Raw genomic sequence first — 16,208 nt, forward strand, 5'->3', positions numbered from 1 at the left:
ATATCTGGAAAAACTATGAATAGATTTCAAACATTTTTTTTTTTTGGCTGGCTTCGAATCAGCACAGCACGCTGGCTGCAACGCGCTGGATGTGGCAGCCGCTTGGAGGGTAAACCAACGGAAAAAGGAAGACCTTTCTCTCTGTCTCTCTCTCACTGTCTAACTCTGCCTGTCAAAAAGTTTTTTTTTTCTTTTCTTTTTTTTAACAAAATTAACATCTTTTAATTACCTTATCCAGGATCACTAGCCATCAGAGAAATCCAAATAAAAACCACAGTGTGGTATCACCCCACCCTAGTTAAAATGGCTATCATCCAAAAACCAACAAACAATAAATGCTTCTGAGGAAGTGGAAGAAAAGGTACACTAATCCACTGTTGTTGAGAATGTAAACTAGTACAACCAAAATGGAAGACAGTATGGAGATTCTTCAGAAATCTGAAAATAGATCTACCATATGACCCAGCCATCTCAATGCTGGAAATGTGCTCAAAGGAAATGAAATCAGCATATGAAAGAGTTCTTTGTACCCCATGGTTATCGCAGCTCAATTCACAATAGCTAAGATATGCAATCAACCTATATGTCCACCAATTGATGACTGGATAAAGAAAATGTCATATTTATATATACATATACATGCATATACATATACACACACGTACACACATATACTACTCAGTCATAAAAATGAATGAAATCTTGTCTTTTGCAACAAATGGATACAAATGGAAACCATCATGCTTAGTGAAATAATCCAGCCCCCCCCAAAAAAAACAAACTACAAGCACCATATGTTTTCTTTGATATCTGTTTAATATGGAGTATAAAAAATGTAAAGGAATGAAATGGAGATTTTGTGATATAATTGTCATTTTTATCTCTTGTTTATATTCCTGGGGAAATGTAGTTTACTACTTTTTACTTATTGAATATTATGGTTAATGCTGAATTAAGCCTGTGAATATAGTGTGGATTAAAATTATGTCTTTGCTAAAACTGATGAAAGGAAGAGAGGGGAGGGAAGGAAGGGAATTGGGTAGGGAGAGGAGAAGGAGAGAAATGTGCTTGCCTTCTTGGAACTATATCTATGGAATGCATGAAATAATTTTCAAGAAGAAATCTACTGTCATCCTTTTTGTTCACTGTACAAAAAATACACCAAAATAAAAATGCAAAATATTTACCTTTTATATATTTAAATAAATAAAAAGTATATATATATATATAGATATATATATCTATATAAAATTAAGGAGTTAAACTTTCTAGATCTTCATTCCTTTGTCCAGATCCATATTTTTATCTGGTGTCATTTTCTTTTGTATTGAAAGATTTTTAAGCTGTTGTAAATGTAAGTCTGCTGGTAAAAATTTATTTTAACTTTTGATGTGACTGGGAAAAATCTTTACCTTTTTTTTTGAAAGAAGTTTCTTTCTGGGTGTAGGAATCTAAGAAAGTTTTTTTTTTATTTAGTTGAAAGATATCTCACTTCAAACATGAATGATGCTGCTCTACTGCAATTATAACTTGCATCATTTTAAAGAAGAAATCAGCTGTCATCCTTTTTGTTCTCTGCAAAACTTGGCTTTTTCTGTGGCTGGCTTTAAGATTTTTCTCTTTGTTGCTGTGGGTTTTAAGCACGTTGCTTGTGATACGTCATTGTGTGGTTTTCTTAATATCACTTGAGCTTCAAATTGTTGTCTTGAGTTTAGTTTTCATCAAACGAATTAAATATTCATTGTTTTTCTCAAACTTGTTTCTGTCATTCACTTCTCACAGCTCACTAATACAGGGTTTGTCCTTAATATTTTGCTTCCGTTTTCTCAGTTTCATTTTGGATAGTTTCTATTGCTATTCTTCAAATTTATTCATCTTTACTTCTGAAAAGTCTAATCTGCCATTAATTTTATCCAATGTACTTTCCATCTCAAAAACTGAAGTTTCATCTCTAGATGTTTGATTTGAAACTTTTTCATATCACGTCCTGACTTTTTGAACATATGGTTCATAGTGACAATAATTGTTTTAATACTCTTGACTACTAATTCTAATATCTGTGTTCTGGGTCACTTTTAATTGTTTTCTTTCATTATAGTTCATATTTTTCTGACTTTACATGCCTGATAATTTTTGATTGTACAATGGAGATTATGTTTTTTTTTTTTTAATTTTTTTGACAGGTAGAGTTATAGACAGTGAAAGAGAGAGAGAGAGACAGAGAGAAAGGTCTTCCTTCCGTTGGTTCACACCCCAGATGGCTGCTATGGCGCTGCGCCAATCCAAAGCCAGGAGCCAGGTGCTTCTTCCTGGTCTCCCATGCGGGTGCAGGAGCCCAAACACTTGGGCCATCCTCCACTGCCTTCCTGGGCCACAGCAGAGAGCTGGACTGGAAGAGAAGCAACCAGAACTAGAACCAGGCCCCCTTATGGGATGCCGGCGCCGCAGGCAGAGATTAACCAAGTGAGCCATGGCGCTGGCCCCAAGATTATGTTTTTATTTTGCTGGGTGTTGGATATTTTCATATTCTTCTAGGTACACTTGAACTTTGTTCAAGGATGAAATTAGTTATTTGGAAACTGATCTTTTCTCCTCAAGTGTCCCAAGATTTGTTAAGTACAGCCTTAGAAGGTATAATTTAGCGTTTACCACTACTAAGTCAACATATCTATGAATATTTTCTCCCATGCTGTACTAATAATTAAGAAAACTTCCAGGACAGTTAGTTGATGGCAACCAATCATATTCCTGATCCTGTCTGAATATTATACACTGCTCCTTGTAATCCAGGCATTCTTAGTAAGGTTAATATTACCACAAAGGGACCAAAATTAGTTCTTAGGGAAAGAAAGAAAATTTACTCTTTGTGCATAAGGTATAGATACTTTAATAGTACTACAAATATATGCAGTGTTATCTGTACTATTAAAATTTCATAGGGAGATCCAGCATTGTGGCACAGTAAGCTACCTGCAATACCAGCGTCCAGCATCAGAGTGCTTGTTTATGTCCCGGCTGCTCCACTTCCTATCCAGCTTCCTGATAATGTGCTTGGGAAAGCTACGGAGGATAGCTCACATGCTTGAGCACCTGCCACCCACGTGGAAGAACTGGATGGAGCTCTGGGCCCCTGGCTTCTGCGTAGACCAATGCTTGCAGCCATTTGAGAGTGAGCCAACAGGGGGAGGATCATCTCTCTCTCTTTCGTTTTCTCCCTTTCTTCTCTCCCCTTTAAATAAATAAATAAATCTTTAACAATAATTTCATGGAGAGGTGATTAGGAATGAAACTGTCTAAAGAGGCTTTTTGTGGAGATCAGTAACTTTTTTAAAAAAAGGTTTATAAGTGTTATTCTAAATATTTTGAGTTGTTCTTCCTTTTGCCTTGGTAGTTTCCTTACACTTGTGTTGGCAGGACTATGCTACATACTCAGGGTAATCTACAGAGCACTGGAGTTGGCTCCATGTGCAGCTCTTTCCTCTCTGGTACTCTTATCTTATCAGTCATCTTGGTGTGCCTGAACCTTCAGCATCATTGACTCAACTTTCACATCTGTTAGATTTCCCCTAAGTAGTTCCATTCTTACATTGTTGTTTAGAAATTTTCTCAAGTTACAGCCTGAAACAATCATAAGCTTTCAAGATCACTTCCTAGGACAAACGTCCAGTTCTAAAAACTATTGTTTCATAAATTTTGTCTTGTTTTTGGCTAATTTTATATGAGACAGTGAATCTATTCTCTAGCACTCCCTCTTGGCCCGTAAAGGAAGCACGTATACCAGGGCACTTTACAATGTTTGTGGAAAAAGTAAAAAATAAGCTTATTTTGCTGAAAAAAAAAAAGTCATGAATCCAGAATGTTTTAAGTTTGTGAGAAATGCATATTTTCAAAAAACTATGCATGGCTTACAAAACTTTTTGCATCAAAGTAAACTTATACTGCTTTTTTAAATTTTATTTATTTGAAAGACAGAATTACAGAGAGAGGTAGAGACAGAAGAGAGAGGTCTTCCATCCGCTAGTTCACTCCCCAGATGGCTGCAACAGCGGGAGCTGCACTGATCTGAAGCCAGGAGCCAGGAGCTTCTTCTGGGTCTCCCACGCAGGTGCAGGGGCCCAAGGACTTGGACCATTTTTCATTGCTATCCCAGGCCACAGCAGAGAGCTGGATCAGGAGAGGAGCAGCTGGGACCAGAACCGTGCCCATATGGGATGCTGGTGCTTCAGGCCAGGGCTTTAACCTGCTGTGCCACAGCGCACGCCCCAAACTTACACTTCTTTAAAAAAAATATTTACTTATTTAATCTGAAAGTTAGAGTTACAGAGAGGGAGAGGCAGAGGCAGAGAGAGACAGAGAGATCTTCCATCCAGTGGTCCACTCCCTGAATGGCCGCAATGGCAGGGCTGGACTAGGTTGAAGCCAGGAGCCAGAAGCCTCATCTGGGTCTTCTATGTGGTGCAAGGGCCCCAAGGGCTCGGGCCATCTTCTGTTGCTTTTCCAGGCACATTAGCAGGGAGCTGGATCAGAAGTGGAGCAGCCAGGACTCAAAGCGGCTCCCATATAGGATGCCGGCATTGCAGGCAGTGGCTTTACCTGCTACACCACAGTGCTGATCCTAATAAACTTGTCTCTTAATTCTACCTTTCCATGAACTTTTTGAGGTATCCCCATAAACAGTGATGAAATAAGAAGCAAAAGTATAGTTTCAAGTCATAATTAATTTATAGGCAATAGATTAGGTTATCAAAGGTTTGTAAAAACAAATACAGCATATTTCTCAGCAATATGATGAATGCCTAATGAATCTTGGTTGTGGCCCTAGAAAGAGCACTTTTAACCTTCTTAAACATCCACACATGTACTCAAGCACACCAAGTTAGGATGGACTAGTAGCTGTTTTCAGACACATCAGCAACAAACTTAGCTTGAGCTGCATCCTTTAGAAGAGATGTAAAGGGGAAAGGCTGGGCTGTAAGATATTTAATGTCTTCAACGATAGAAAAACTCGATGATTCTTGGAATAACATTTTTTTAAAATAAAAAAGGGGTTTTCTGCACACTTAAAGGCTAAAAACAGCATTTATGAACATTTTCCTAATGTCCAAAGTCGGCTAATGAAGCACTAGGTTAAATAACTAATCATATTTCAATTTAAAATGCATTCATTTCATTCTTCTCCAATGTCAAGAATATTTTAAGAATCCATTATGGATTCAGAATAACATAAGAAAACAAGATATTTATCTTCTAGATCTATATTTTATTAAAGAAAAAATCCATTGGAATAAATTTTCCATTTATTAGGCTTTGAAAATATACACGAAAAAAGGTTCACAATTATTGGTCAGTGTAAAATGTTCTTATTCTCTGCTAATTAATAAACATATGGGACAGAATAGGTCATGTATATTAACTACTATCAAAATAGGTTAAGAGTATGCTTTAAATGATGACTCTTAGGAAATGACAGCTACAGTGATTTCCTAAGATGAATTTGGGTCATAATTTCAAGTTTATACCCATTCACCAATGTTAACCATTTTACTAAGACAAGCATTGTTATATTAACCAGTCTATTTTTAAAAATATAATTTTGACGCTTTTAATAATCAAAAACTTAAGTCACTTATTATGAAGAATAATGCATTTTTTTAAATTGAAAAATAGGTTTTGGGGAAACCACTATACTTTTATATCACATCACATAAGGGTGCTACATGTATGTAGCAACTACATACATGTAGACATTCATAAAATGTACTATATCTTTGTTGAATCCTTCCGCACCCTGCAGTTATAAAATTAAAGTAAACTTAAGACAAAGATTATCTATACTCAGTCTTTAAAAAAAAACACAAGAAAGTGAAAATTCGATCATGTAATAGTAATGATGAATCTGAGTTTCTAACTTGTTTTGATCACAGAAGGGTGCTACATGCAAGTAGCATCTTTGTATCTGAAAAATGTTGTTATTCAATTCTCTCTGATAACAAAAATGTACATAATTCAGATTTTAGAAAATGGATAAATGGTTTCTCTCTGACAAAAGTTCAAATATACACATTCACAATATTTTTACTTCTAGCAAACTATGTGACCTAATTAGTCCTTGGCAAACAGTTGGTGTCTGTGATATCAGTGTAGCATTACTGCTTTATATATAATCAGTTTGAATCCAAATGGCAGTTCCATGCAATTATCACATAAATATTGCCTCAGTGTTAATTCTGCAACTGTCCATATAAATTCTGATTCTCCACTATCTGAGTGTGTGTGTGTCTGTGTATAAACCCTAATGAGACATGTTGCAGTTAATAGCATATATTCAATTTTGGGTAATCTATGAGAAGTTAGACCCATGATCCTTAGAATGGCAGATTTGATATAGATTATGGAAAAGTTGTCTTTCCTAAGAGACAGCAGCCTTCAGTTTATATTCAAAAGCAATTAGTTGAGAAGATAATACACAATGCTATTTCTGCCTAGAGCATTTAAATTCAGAAAAGGAATTGGAGCTCCTCAGCTTAATAAATTGGAAGATGTTCTGTAAAATACTGTCACAGGAAATCCAAGGCAAATTAGTAACAACCGTTAGAAAGAAGAGAGATACGTAATAGTATCTGAATAGTCTTTCAATGTTTTGGGGAAATAAGTTTAGATTATGTTTTATGCAGGCATTATTGACACAAATAAAGGATAATACTTCCAGTGTAAGAAGCAATGTTTACATCTAATTACAAATTTAGTTAAAAACATAATCACAATTTACAAAAACCATAATTACAAATTACAAAGAAAAACAGGCAAACTGTCAATGACATCCTCTATGCATCTTGTTACCTATCAATTTTGTTTCATGATAAAATTCAATACTAAAATTTCAGAGTTAACCTTCAATATTAATTTCAACATCAATATTTATCAAAACATTTTAAAACAGGCAATTAGAAAAAGCATCACACCAAAAGTAATAATAATATTCCCAGGCCGCTACAGCATTGTATGATTATCCGACAGGGAAAGCAAATAGGCTGTTGATTTTTGGCAGGTCACTTGGCTCTGGATTTTAGGACTACAGCAATACCAGTGAGGGTGATGGAAGAAGTATTTCCTATTTTACCAATGTCACCAGAGCACCAATAAGAGAGTCTCAGATAAGTTTCCAAATATCGAAAAACAGTAGAGTTAACTTAATCTTTTATATCTGAACAAAAAGTTCTGGCATAATTTTTAAGAAAGTAGGACCACAGCCATTTTCTTATATAAACCTGATAGTTATCACACAAATTCAACCTCAGATTTGGAAGACTGCATTCAAACAGACTGATGACCACCCCTACCCCTAATTCACTCTGAAGCTGCATATCATCCACAGCTTCACAGCACTGCACCACATGTGGGTACCATTGTGGCAAAAGCAGGACAGTCTATCCTAGGGACAGATTAGGTCCCAGCTGCTCCTAAGAAGACACACCGTTTTCCACTGTGTTTGCACATCAGCTCATTTTTCAAAGCAATCCTAGCACTCTTCATTTTTTGAGATTTCAGACTCATTTTCTTTGTGCAAGTTCCTTTGCTGATAAATGTGTAAAGCCATGGCAGTGATGCAGAGCAAGGTAAATATCACAACGGCAATCACACCTATGCAAGAAGAAAAAGGAAAAACAATGTAAATGGAGTTTCGCTTCAACCATAGGCTTGTTGTCATTGCTTAATAAAGTTAGGTTACAATAAACCAAATCATCTACTAGATAGACTGGAAACATCCAAGCAGGAATTTTTAAGGCCAGGTGCCTTATAACATTTGCTATACTTCTGAGTTACTACAGCATTTGGATATGGCTGTATTAGGCTTGTTCCCTAAAGGCATGTCATGATGGACTCAGGGAATGGCTTCATATTTAAAAGCACAAAGAAAAATACATCTCTAAGATCATGTCCATCATTCAGTTATCAGGTGTGGGGAGCAACTGTGAGCAACTCGGACTAGACTAAGTTACTGGAATTAAGACTTATTCTATGCATCTGCTTTCCCACAATATGGCGCTGAGAAGGGAAACAGCTTCTACACAGCTGCCTCCAGTTCAACCAATAAACTGTGGGACCTGCTCCTGATTGGAGGAGAGCAGCGTACTCGGCGTGTGGGTAGCAGAGTTGGGATTGGTGGAAGAGGACTATAAAGGAGGAGAGAGACGGCATGCACCAGGAACATCTAAGAGGAACATCTAAGGGGAACACCTGTGCAGCCCCCAGAGAGCCGGCCGGCGGTGTGCCGCTCCCCTGCGGAAGTGGGGAATGTGGCCAGGGGGAACTGCCCTTCCACGGAGGTGGAAGGGATAGTAGCCAACCCGGGAAGAACCAGCAGCAAACCCGGGGAGGGCCGAGCAGACAAAAGAACAGCGCAGGGTCCTGTGTCGTTCCTCCACGAAGAGGGGGAGCGACATAATGGTGCCGTGACTCGGATAGGAAACCTAGGCAGGGTTTAGTGTCGTTCCTCCACGAAGAGGGGGAGCGACATAATGGGGCCGTGACTCGGATAGGAAACCTAGGACGGATAGGAAACTTAGGAGGGAAGAAACAGGAAGAAGTGGAAAAATATCGGAGAGAGAGACTAGCAAACAGCCTAGGGAAAAGCCGGACGAAAAAGGTGCCGGAAGAAGCTATTGAAAGCCTAGGCATAGACTCAGATACGGACTACGGGGGGAAGCTGGGAGAAATCTCTAAGGTCGAAAGCGAAAGTGAAAGCTAGAACAAACAGACTCGGATACGGACTGTGGGGAGAAGCTGGGAGAAATGAGGGAGGAATATTGTTGGAAGAAAACTTAGTGAAATATACCGGGTAGAGAAAAATGTTAGGGAGGATGAAGCTGCGAGGGCAGGCCGAGGCGGAGACGGAAGCCATCTTGGAATTCTTCAAGTCAGCCCGGGGAGCAAGAGGCAAAGATCTGGAACCAGAGGCAGAGACGTGGGCCGCCAGGTTGGAATTCGCCAGGTTAGTCCGGGAAACTTGGATTGAATGCTAGTGGCGGAGACGTAAGCTACGCTGTGTGACTCGCGGAGGCTGCCGCGCGCAGAGAGAGCGTGCGGGGCACAAGTAGATAGGGAACCCGGGGCTAGTACGAGGCCGCGCAGATGAGAGAGGTGCGGGCTGAAGCGGCTCAGAGCCAGGAAGCCGCCGAGAAGCAGCCTCGGGGCGGGCGCCGGGAAGCCGCAGGGATAAGAGAAACAGAAGTTTAGAAGTAAAATGACAGAAATAGGAATGCTGGTAGATAGAAGTAAAATGGGAGAAATAGGAATGCCCGGAGATAGAGAAATAGAGAAATAGAAAGGCCTCCCTACAACACTGCAATGTGAGAGCTTGGATTCGGTCTGCCTGATTAAGTGAGGCGATGAGCACCTGCAGGCGGCTAGCAGCTTATGCGCCGCAGGTCACCGAAGACAGGCACGAATTAACATCAGTAAGGTCTCCCCCACAATACGGCAATGAGAAGGCTTGCCTGATTGTTAGGGCTTGTAAGCCCCTGCAGGCTGAGCAGAGCATGCGCTGCAGGGCACCGAACACAGGCACGTATCAACGCCTAAAAACCTCCTCACAACATGGCGAAGAGAGGACCCGGATTCGGTTTGCCTGATTGATAGGACTTGTAAGAACCTGTGGCAACTCTAGCAAGTAGAGCAGAGGGTGTGCCGCGGGACACCGAAGACAGGCGCGTATCAACGCCAAAAAATAAAAAGAAAGGGGGATCTGTGGGGAGCAACTGTGAGCAACTCGGACTAGACTAAGTTACTGGAATTAAGACTTATTCTATGCATCTGCTTTCCCACAATATGGCGCTGAGAAGGGAAACAGCTTCTACACAGCTGCCTCCAGTTCAACCAATAAACTGTGGGACCTGCTCCTGATTGGAGGAGAGCAGCGTACTCGGCGTGTGGGTAGCAGAGTTGGGATTGGTGGAAGAGGACTATAAAGGAGGAGAGAGACGGCATGCACCAGGAACATCTAAGAGGAACATCTAAGGGGAACACCTGTGCAGCCCCCAGAGAGCCGGCCGGCGGTGTGCCGCTCCCCTGCGGAAGTGGGGAATGTGGCCAGGGGGAACTGCCCTTCCACGGAGGTGGAAGGGATAGTAGCCAACCCGGGAAGAACCAGCAGCAAACCCGGGGAGGGCCGAGCAGACAAAAGAACAGCGCAGGGTCCTGTGTCGTTCCTCCACGAAGAGGGGGAGCGACAATCAGGCAGGAAGCTTTAAATTATTTAAAAAGTATGCAGTGTTTTGTACCATCATAGAATAACTGTTGTTATACATTTTAAATGCAGATTTAAGAATACTTTTATGACAATATGTTTTTGAAGTACAGTAGCGTAGCATACACATAATCAGTTCCCATTATCAAGACTATTGCAGGGATATTTATTAAATTTACATGTAATGCAGATTACTTGTAAATGTTATAAAATATTGATACTATTAGCCATGCCCGTGGTTCTCAATCCTAGCTCCAAATGAGGTTAAAGGAGTTAAAGGTCTGGGCCTCTATCTCATAAATTGTTTGAGTCTTTAATTCATAGCCAGGAAGCCATTTAATGAATGCATGAAGTCGTACTCGAGAAAGCTGCTGATTCAAGCAATCCTATTAGTGTAGATGAACATCAAGTCTATGTTAAACTAGATGAGTCGGTGTAAAAATAGGTTATAGGTACCCAAATTACAAGTGTAAGATAATTCACTAAGGCATTAATTTGTATCTCCAGCTGGTGACTATTAGAAAATGCAAACCCCCTTTGTGAAATACCAGCCAGGGGAAGCCACCCAGCCCCTCCTCCTTCCCATTGCTTCCTTCAGGAGCCAAGTCAACACTTCTTAGGGGAACAGAATCCTGCTAAGACTCACAGTTCAACAGCAACATGTCTCTACATTGACCCCAGATATCTCGCCAGTTATAGCTGACCAAAAGCAATAAAATTCCAAAAGCAAGACGTGCTCTGCTGTTCTATGATCAATCTGCCCATTATCCTCGCTCACCAAAGGCCTGGCTCTAACTCTGACACTGTGTAGACATTTGTGGGCAATGGGAACCTACCCTGAAAATGTTAAGCATTTCACAATTGCTTTTGCATTGCAAAGAAAAATCTCCTAAAATATCAGGAATCATTTATGATTGGATTTGATGTAAAATTAATGACAAAAGTACCCCTTTAGGATGTGCATTATTCTCCAATTCCCACAGAAAACTGTAAAAATAGTTTTTTTTTCCATTGGGTCATGTATTTTTAATTTACTTTTTTTTTTATTTCTGAGAGAAAAAAGTTTGAGATAGTGAGGTACATGCTAATATCCTCAAGAGAAATTTAGTGAGGGCTTTTATAATATCTGAATTGTTTCCTATCATTTTTGGGGGAAAAAAGTTTATTTTGTATGTTCTATGGAAAGTCTGCCAAACAAGAAATCAAAAACATTTCAAAAATGAATTAATTAAGGAGGAAAGATGCTTACTTTTGCAGCAGTTCTTAATAAATTATATTTCAGAATGAAAGTTTTCTTTGCCAAGATGTATTTAAATTAATTTTATTTTCTTCCTCTCAAAAGACCAATAAACAATCTCAGCCTATTAGATGAATTTTTCCTAAAGCAAGATTAAAAATGAAACACACAGTGACTAGTGAACTTACTCTATGTCACTGAACCATACTATTAAAAATTAACACGTTAAGTATTATTATGTGCATTTAAATCTTTTTTAATAAGGCGAACATTGTCAAGGGAAGCATTGAAGGCAGTGGGGAAACTTTTCCGTGTCAAGGGCCATCTGGGTATTTATAACATTCGCAGGCCATACAAAATGATCAACTTAAAAATGCGCCTGCTATAGACTTAACTGATTTTCCAGTCCTGCCTGCAGCTGCGGTGGCATAATCAGACCAAATGACTTCCCTCCCTATCCTGAACCATAAACCCTGACCCATAAACCATAACCCATTATGCTGATTAATTCAACATTGTCAAGAGGGGTAACGCGGAAGGCAGGTCATTCACAGCTGCCTTACCTCCGACGACGAAGACCGCAGGGTCCCTCCCGTCTGCAGTAACTAAGGGCGCCCCCTTGCCAGCGGGTCCAGGACGGCCTGCAGAGAGGGGCACAAAGGGGAATAGAACGGGGAAATTCACACAGAGAGATGGAAGGGCAGCAGTGAACCCGTTGGAGCGGGCAAGGACCGGAAGGGACCGAGGACTCCGCTTTGAAACACGGGCCACGGCCAGGGTGGGACGCCGGCGGAGCGAGCACGCACCTGCGTCCCCGGCCAGCCGGGGAGTCAGTTCCCGCGCCGAGGAGCCAGGTCCCGCCGGCGCCGCACAGCCGGACGCCGCGGCTACTGGGCCGCGCACGGAGACCGGGGCGCGGCCGCCGGGTCGCAGCGCTGCCTTGAGGGGCGCGGCGCGGCCGAAGCGCACGGCCGAGAGGCAGCCGGTGAAGCCGCGCGCCGCCGCCCGCCTGGTGTCCGCGTCGGCGCCGGGGGTCTCTGCGGGAGATAGAAGCGGCACCCGGCGTCAGGGCGCAGGGGCCCAGGTCGGCGACATGGGGACGCCCGCCATTTGTTCGGCGGCGGCCAGCTTCAGCCTTCCTCAGAACCCCTTAGGTTCTGGGGAAAGCGCCAGAGCCACTACCTGTGGGCAGCCCTGTCAACTGCTCAGATGAGGCAGGGTTTTGGCTGATGGCTTCAAATGCCCACACCAGAATCTCCCAGGAAAACAGTTGTGTGGGATGAACTAAGAAATCCTCTGCCATTTAATAAAAAAAAAAATCATTAAAATACATTTTCAATGGAACACACAGCCACTAATCTAGGGGGTTACAGTAAAATAATTTCTGGAGACCAGGACAGACCTTTGGAAATCCTTTGTTGTTGTGTTTGCTTATTACATTCGACTGTTTTGTCTGAAGTATACAGATTTATCACTTTCATATTGTCTTAGTATTTTTATCACCAGTTAATGACCTTCTTGTTCAGCTGTTATAATCTTAAATTCTAATTGATAACATTGCATTTCTTAGATTTATTAGTTTTTACTTGCAAGTTCTTAGCACATCTCTTTTTCAATAGTGTAAGTGCATTTAAACGTTTTTTTTTTTTAAAGTTGGTGTGACACAATTTAGTCTATTCACATTTAGAGTAAAAATCACTATACTTAGTATTATTCTTGTTCAACTTTTCTAGCAGTCTCAAAAGCCTTCTTTTATACCTTTATAAAGACAGTGCACTTTTCCAAAATGACCATTGCCCATCTCTTCTCCCACTCATGTCAGTCAGATGAACCATGCCTGGAACTCCGCACTCCCCCATACAGCATCCCCCAGTATTCTCTCCTCCTCACCTCCACCTGCACAACAGTGCCTCCTTTCTTGGGTTTTACTCCAATACATTTAGCTCCTAATCAGAATTAGAATATCACTTAAATTTACATATATTTTTCTTTTATAGTTCCTTCAAGAATCTTCATTTTTTTCCCAAGAAAGAATTGAACGCTATTCCCTCTGACTAAACTCCATTCAGGCTTACTCTGAGCTCTCTGCTCAAGTTTCCCAGAGGTTTTGATCTTTCAACTCCTGGATTTGGAAATAATCATGGCAAGTCAGGTTTGGTCAGAATTTTTCACCCTCAATACCTGGTCACCACAACATCTATCATCCTCTCCATTTCGCACTATTCCCCACATGCAGGATGTTTGATCAGCTTGATTGGTCTTCATTAAAAATTCTGTTGCCCAAACAACTTCCTATTTTGCATTAACTAATCATCTGTCCCTACACCTGCTTGGCTGTAAACCTCCACCCACTTTTGTACTTGAAATTTTCAATCTCTCATCCCTACTGCTGAAGCCATAGCATAGTTCCTATATCTTTCATGAAAGCCCTAATATGTCAGCCTCCAGTTTTAACAAGTGTTAGAAATTTTTTTTTCCCTTTGGCATGATACAACGTGGTTTTACATTGAATAACTATTTTAGAGAAAAGCCATATAACTTTAGGGCAGATTTTCTCCTAAAAATGCTGAATACAATTAACATTAAGCAGTCATTTTTAGAAAGATTTGTTCATTTGACAGGCAGAATGACAGAGAGGAGGAGACAGAGAAAGAGATCTTCCATCAGGCTGGTTCACTCCCAAATGTCTACAGCAGCTAGGGCTGAGACAGGTTGAAGGCAGGAGCCAGGAACTCCATCCAGGTCTCCCATGTGGGTGGCAGGGGTGCAAGCATTTGGGCTATCTTCCACTGCCATCCCAGGCACATTAGGGAGCTGGATCAGAAATGGAGTAGCTGGGACAGGCACAAAATCACAGGACAGAATCACAGGCAGCAGCTTAACCTGATGTACCATAATGTTGAACCCCTAAACAATCATTTAGTTTGAAGTTAATAGAATGAAATAGAGTAGAACTTTCCTTCATTCTCAATAGATGATTTAATTAGAAAGATTATCATCAAATATGAAATTAGGTATGTTTTAAGAATTTTGTGTTTCAATTTAAAAAATAAATCCATGAGTAGGCATTTCATGCAGCAGGTAAGTTGCCACCTGGGATGCCCACAATCCATATCAAAATGCCTGTCCGGCTGCTACACTTTCAATTCCAGCTTCCTGCTAATGTGAACCCTGAGAGGCAGCACCTGATGGCTCAAATACTTGGGTCCCTGCCGTCCTTATCGGAGACCAGGATTGAGTTCTGGGTTCTGGCTTCAGCCTAGCCCAGCCTTGGCTGTTGTGAGTGTTTAAGGAGTGAACCAGCAATATATCTCTGCCTGTCTCTGTCTCTCCTTGCAACTAAAATGAAAAGAATAATAATAATAATAATAATAAAGAAATAAAGAAACATAAGACAGTACACAGGTCATTTCTCAAGGTTTTATTTTCGGCAAGCAAACTTGAGGAATGAAGTCATATCTCCAACCAGGACAAAGAATAAGCTTACTTACTGTTTGCTAAAACTTCTGTGGTTTCCTCAAGCTAGTGTTTCAGAACATTCAGTTGGGCCACCTATCATTGTCCCCATAAGACTTGAGGACAAATGGGAAACTGCACAAATGGCTGATGCTCATGAGGCTTTCTGTGCCATGAGTACTAGAGTCCTTTGTCTATGTTCCAGGAGTCTTTTGTCATCTGCCAGGATCCATAAATCAATTATATGCTTATTTATTATTTTGTTGGTAAATTAGGTAAAATCAAATTCTAGACCTAATATATAACATCACTTCTTTAAAAAAAAGTTTTAATTATTTTAAAGTCAGGGTAAAAAAGAGGGAGAGACAGAGAGATCTTCCATCTGCTAGTTTACCCCATACATGTCTGCAACAGCCATCCATGGGCCAGAACAAAGTTAGAAGGCAGGAACTCCATCCAGGTCTCCACGTGGGTGGCAGGGACCCAAATATCTGGGCCATCACACACTGCCTTCCAAGCATGTTAGCAGAAAGCTGGGTTAGAAGAGGAGTATCCAGGACTTGAATTGGTACTCTGCTTTGGAATGTGGGTGTCCCAAGCAGTGGCTTAACATGTTGCACTGCAATGCCTACCCACTTACATCCCTTCTAAGTGAGACAAATACACTGTATTGTAAAATACTATGCCAACTGAGTTTTAAATGCTAAACGTGTATGTTTTATGTATCTCCTTAGACAGAACTCATTAGATAATTTTCAGAAGTATTTAATTACTATAACTACTTTGCATGTTCATATATTTTTATCTCTATTTTGAAATATAACCCTTCTACCCAGATATATACTTTCTGACATTTATAATAATAATCACACTGATATGTAACTATTTACAGGCTATTGTTTTATTTTATGGGAGAAAACTTAAAAAGACATCTTCTGCTTTTACACTTTTTCTTTGGTTTCAATATATGTTTTGGTTTTTGTTTTAAAATTTTAGTTAGTGATTTAAAAAATAACAAAATCTGTAATCAAGAATATCAACAATACCAAAATAGTTGGAGAAACAACATGTAACAGAAATGACAGGTCATCTCTAAGGGATTACAGTATTTTAAGTGCTCACCTTCTTTAGGACTGTATTTCTGATAAGCTACATAGGAAATTCAAGATCTAAAGAGTTTATATTTAAACAGCTTTAATCTGAGTTTATCTTGACATAATCAACCTGAATCATCTTCATTAGTGAAACTACTCAGAAATGGTAAGATAA

General features: G+C 40.3%; 1 protein-coding gene across 1 annotated transcript in view; it reads right to left on the bottom strand.

Moving 5' to 3' along the window:
- Positions 1-5,209: 5,209 nt before the first annotated feature.
- CNTNAP3 (contactin associated protein family member 3) overlaps positions 5,210-16,208 on the bottom strand; it is a 247,828-nt gene continuing 236,829 nt past the window's right edge. The window contains exons 23-25 of the mRNA XM_089305409.1: positions 12,290-12,520; positions 12,047-12,124; positions 5,210-7,641 (exon numbers count right to left, since the gene is read on the bottom strand). Coding sequence (XP_089161535.1) covers positions 7,520-7,641; positions 12,047-12,124; positions 12,290-12,520 — 431 coding nt within the window. The 3' untranslated portion in view covers positions 5,210-7,519. The remainder of the gene's footprint in view (positions 7,642-12,046; positions 12,125-12,289; positions 12,521-16,208) is intronic.

The sequence above is a fragment of the Oryctolagus cuniculus genome, chromosome 10 (assembly GCF_051225735.1).
Source record: "Oryctolagus cuniculus isolate XC-2025 breed Fujian yellow rabbit chromosome 10, ASM5122573v1, whole genome shotgun sequence".
Classification (NCBI taxonomy): domain Eukaryota; kingdom Metazoa; phylum Chordata; class Mammalia; order Lagomorpha; family Leporidae; genus Oryctolagus; species Oryctolagus cuniculus.